The sequence below is a fragment of the Hydra vulgaris genome, chromosome 03, assembly GCF_038396675.1.
Source record: "Hydra vulgaris chromosome 03, alternate assembly HydraT2T_AEP".
Classification (NCBI taxonomy): domain Eukaryota; kingdom Metazoa; phylum Cnidaria; class Hydrozoa; order Anthoathecata; family Hydridae; genus Hydra; species Hydra vulgaris.
The window spans coordinates 38,375,755-38,380,879 of record NC_088922.1 but is presented as its reverse complement, the minus strand read 5'-3'; the positions used below and the strand labels follow the sequence as shown (position 1 = coordinate 38,380,879).

At 29.7% G+C, this 5,125-nt stretch overlaps 1 protein-coding gene across 1 annotated transcript; it reads right to left on the bottom strand.

The window, feature by feature from the left end:
- Positions 1-693: 693 nt before the first annotated feature.
- LOC136078661 (uncharacterized) lies at positions 694-1,161 on the bottom strand. The gene has a single exon (XM_065794446.1). It carries the CDS (start codon positions 1,159-1,161, stop codon positions 694-696), a length of 468 nt encoding a protein of 155 aa, XP_065650518.1.
- Positions 1,162-5,125: the final 3,964 nt, after the last annotated feature.

Sequence of the window (5,125 nt, the reverse complement as noted above, 5' to 3'; positions counted from 1 at the left end):
TAATCGTTCGTCACTACAATGCTTGTTTTCGGTATTCTTTTCGTTTAGCAATTCGCCTGTCTCTCTTTCTCTGCCTTCTTCTGATTCAGCCATTCTACTGGAAAAAATGCGTTTTTTAGACCAATGTCTAAAATAAATATCATGGAAAAAAGGTCATAAAAAAGTTTTCTAGCATACATCAATAGCGATCACCAGTCACTCCAACTGTTTGCCCGTCGTCATTTTTATCGAAATATGGACCAATCCTTCCTTTGGCTAATAAAGCAAAGGAAAGATTGGTGTGACCATACAGCCATTCGTTTTGGATGAAGAGAGCGTTTTCTTTCTCTATTTCTTGGGGATTTTCAAATGCCCAAATATGAGAATTTAGTTTAATCGTATAATCATCCAGTTAAAAATGAGTTTTAATTTTTTTTTTAACTTGAAGGATCAACTATCAGTTGCTCAAAAATCCAATTATTAAACATTCAACGCTTGTGATAGTCTATTTCAAGATATTTTTGAGTCAACTGAACCTTGTATTGGTGTAAACCAAGGTCCTGTTTCAAAATTTGTCTAATTGAAGTAGCATATAACGGGTGATGCGGAAATTATCGGACAAAATAAAAACGTCAATAACTTATTTATAAATAAAAAAACAAACTACTATTATATTTTTTTTAAATAAAGCATTTATCTTTTAATAAAAATATATTATTTTTTATATGAAAAAACAACACCATCTGCAATTGATCTCAATTTTGCTCTGACGCCTTTCATATGCGACTGTAAAAAGTTTAAATCAATTTCTTGTAGTTTTAGTTTAATACGATCAATCAAAACTTGCTCTGTTGAAGCTTGCCAATCTCCCTCGTAAACCTTCTGTACCAAATGTCCCGAAAAATTTTCAATTGGTCGTGCTTGAGGCACATTTGGGGGATTGGATTCTTTATCAACGTAATAGACATATTGGTCCATCCAATTTAGGGAATCTTTAGAATAATGAGAACTTGCTAAATCTGACCAAAATAAATAGTTAAAGTCTCCATGATACTTGTGAATAAATGGAAGAAGTCGTTTTTCTAAACATTCATTAATATAGATTGATGAACTGATCGCTACAGCTTTGGAAGTGCGAAACAATGGCTCGGACATACCACGGTCAGATATGGCTATCCACATTAATAATATTTTTGGAAATTTCTCTTTTCTTATAAAACGAACACTTTCTGGGCATGTCTTTTTGTTGTTTGTGTAGTATCCAGAATTTCGTCATCGATGACTAGAAGCGATTATGTGTTATAGAGTTGGTTAACTAGTTTCCTGCTTCTTTTCTTTGCCTTTATTTGTTGTTTTATAGTGTATTTTGGAGTCTTTTCATGTTTTCTATATTTAATATTCATTTTTTTTAACTGACGACCAATTGTCGATTGATTTACACCGAATTTAATAACTATTTTTCTCTGACTGACCCCTTTTCGATTGTTGACAAGTCTCGTTAATTCGGCTTTTTTTTCTCTAGTCCAGGATGTCGGACGACCAGGGTGGTTTCTATCAGAAAATATTGAACAGTTTCAAGTCTTTTTAGGTTATCATATATTGTACTTTGAGCAAATCCTTCCTTTTCAAAATGATTTACGATTTTTTTTATATATATATTAGGTTTATCTACAAAAAACATTTTTAGTCGCTTTCGAAAAGATTCTCGTTCAGCTGCATTTAACCTCATTTTAAATAATTGTGTTTCAAATAATAAAGTTTAAGCTTTATAGAACATTTATGCCTACGCATAAAACCACAAAAACTAATTATTATGCTCAAATAATAAAATTAGGATTTGTCCGATAACTTCCGCATCACCCGTTATAATAAAAAGGATAATTAAAAAGGGAAAAACTTTTTTTTCTATTTTTTTTTTCAAACTGCAAAATATTTTCTCGTAATCAGTGCTAGAAGTGAGGCGGAATGGAGCGAGATGCCATCTCATTGCCTTTTTAAAGTTTAAAAACCATCCTATTATCATTTTAGTGTATCATTGGGCGGAACGCCATCCCGATACCTAATAAATTTATAAAAATCTCATTTACTTTTTTTTCTATTGATAAAAATGTAAGAGCAATTGCTAAGCAAAGTTGCAGCTTTGGGCATATGAAGTAACGTTTCAGCTGTTATTAGGGTAAATTTAACGTCAAAAATTTCATAAGTTTTTTATCATTGAAAATTATGAACTTTATTGCATAAAGTTCATAAGTTTCAATAATAAAATCTAAAATTATAAAATTATATCTAATCAAAATATCTTTTCTTTTGTGTTTCAAAACAAAAGTTATTAATAAATATTATTAATAAAATTATATCTTTTCTTTTGTGTTTCAAAAAAAAAGTTATAACCAGCAAAATTAAAGACGTTGGCATTCTTTTTTCGTAACAATTTTTTTGTGGAATGAAATACGCATTCAGGACGCATTCAGTCGCGGATCCAGGAATTTTTGATGAGGAAAAAGAAGGGGTGGGTGGGGGCGGTGTGATGTTAATTTTTTTTTGGTATTTCTAAGAGATTTTAGAACTTTCAGATTGTGGTGGTGGTGGTGGTGTAAGGGGGGGTGCATACCTCATACTCCCTCCCCCCTTGGATCATCACTGGACGCATTAGTTTTACTTGACATTAAACGTTTTTAAAAAAATGATTTATTGATAAATGCAAAGATGGATAAATGGCTAGCAAGCGGAATGAAAAGAAAAAAAAGCAGAGTCGTTGGAACAAATCCTAGTGAAAAATAAAACCGCGTCTCACATGGGTTCCGTGTGGGATTGATGGGATTTACATAGAACTGATTTTCCTATTTTTTTCATTTTTTTATTGGTATCCGTATGGAAATTTGTCACTTTTAACTGATGTGGGTAATCCCACATGGGTTACATGTGGGAACCATATGATATTTACTCACATGGGAAATCTCACGTGGGTTTTTGTGGGATTTTCATGGGAATTTGTTTGAAGTCTAGAAACTAAAAAAAACTTTAAATTTTATAATCGACATTGAATTGCGGCGAGGCTACATTTATATTGTGTAAATATATTTTATATTATTTTTTGAGAATGGCAAGCAAGTATGTAAGTACCACGAATAATGTTTATCTTTCTTTATAGAAATAAGATTAAGATTTGTGCAAATAGACATATTATTAGGATAATATAATAGTTATTTGAATATAGTTCTTGAGTATATTATCTGCAAACAATTAACTGATGCAAGTTCAAATGTTGTCAAAAACCAAGCATGCATGCAGTTGTCAAAAAACAAGCATGCATGCGAAACTGCAGTGTTCCACAGAGAAATGCAGGTGTGAAAATGAAAGAATTCCCAATCTTTTTTATTAAAAAAGAAAAAAAAGGGGGGAGATGGGTTTTTGTAACTTTTTTTAGGCTCTAAAACTTTTAACTTTAGATATAATAAGGTCGTTAAGACTTAAGGGACTTACAAACTACATTCAGGAACAAAAACAAGATATTTACAGAAACTTTTCAATTTTTAATCTGGAGTACCACAGTGTTATTGGGAATAAAGCCTCTGGGTCCAGTTTTTAAAGTAATATGATCTAAAGTAATATATAAATAAAATAATATGATTTAAAATGCATATAACTCTTAGTCATACATATAACTCCTGATAGTTAACTATATGTATAACTAGTTATACATATAATTTATTATATAAACTTATTTTTTAAGGTTATTCTTGAACAAATTAGTACCAATTGATTCAAATTCAAGGTTTAGTTAAAGTTAAAGTTTTTATTTGTTCATTGTTTTTCACTGTTTTATATTTATTTGTTCAAATTTGTTAATACACGATTTGTAGAATTGGATAGTTGACATGTGCAAAGTTTTGGGAGGTAAACAAACATTTAACCGAAGTAAACAAGCAATAATGTTCTTTTAATTTTTCGTATTAATTAGTAAAGTATTGACTACTGATAACACTTTTTTTCCTATTTTTGTTGTTTATTTGTGGAAAAGGATGTTTAAGAATGTTGGAAACAGTATTAAATGATCCTGAGGATGCTACACTTTAATCAAAATGACATTGGAAGACTTTAAAATTATGTCTATTAAAGCACTTCAAGTATTTCTGTGGTTAAGAAAAAAATCATCTGAAGGTGATCACAAAACTTTAGTATATAGGTAATTATTTTTTCGTTTATACAATTGGTGTTCAAATTTATTTGGAACAACGAGCTAGAAATTAAATCTAATATAGATATATTTACACAAAAAATAAAATTGACTAATGATCAAATATCTTCAATATATGTGCAAACAAAACAACAATCGAGTTCTACTACAAAGTTTGACCAACATCAAAGTAGACTTACAGCATCAAAATTTCATAAAATTTACACAAGAGTTAACACAATTCAAACAAAATAAGTATATGACTTGAGAAATATTTTTGATAAAATTTTGGGACAAAAAACATTTGAGACTATTTCTACCAAACATGGTATTGCAACGGAGCCACATGCAAAAACTGAAGTTACTAAAATTTTGAAAAAAAATCATAAAAATTTTAAAACTTTCAATCCTCGAATGACAATTTACCTTAAATATCTTTATATATCAGTATCTTAAGATTTAGAAACCTATTGTAATTGCTGTGGAAATGGAATAATAAAAATCAAATGTCCTCATTCCATTTGTGAAAAAAACCTTCAGTTGAAAACCATAATTGCTAAGTTGAATAAAATTGCATTGTGGGTTTAAAGCCATATCCTACAAATCCAAGGACAAATGACAGTAAAGAACTTTCAAGTGGGTTGATTTTTTGTTTACACTCACCATGGACTTTATTTAGAAAATATTAATATTGACTTATTTAATGGAATAAAGTTATTAAGAACTTAATTTACTTTTGGGAAAACCATTTGGCAATTCGAATTTTGAAAGACACCAATCAAAATTCTGCCATTGAAAACATTGCTGTGAAATCAATTAATACCACTATTACTGGTTTAAAAATTATTCCAATAAAAAAAATAACAAGAAAAAAACAGTTAAAAAATCTTTTTTTTTTATTTCCGATGGTAGCATTTGATATAAACCTCTTTTTCCAGGTGGTACATACAATGTTATCTTATGCGTCAA

Bases quoted from the DNA above. Each gene is read 5' to 3' on its own strand.
- LOC136078661 (XM_065794446.1), bottom strand. From the start codon at position 1,161: ATGTGGATAGCCATATCTGACCGTGGTATGTCCGAGCCATTGTTTCGC.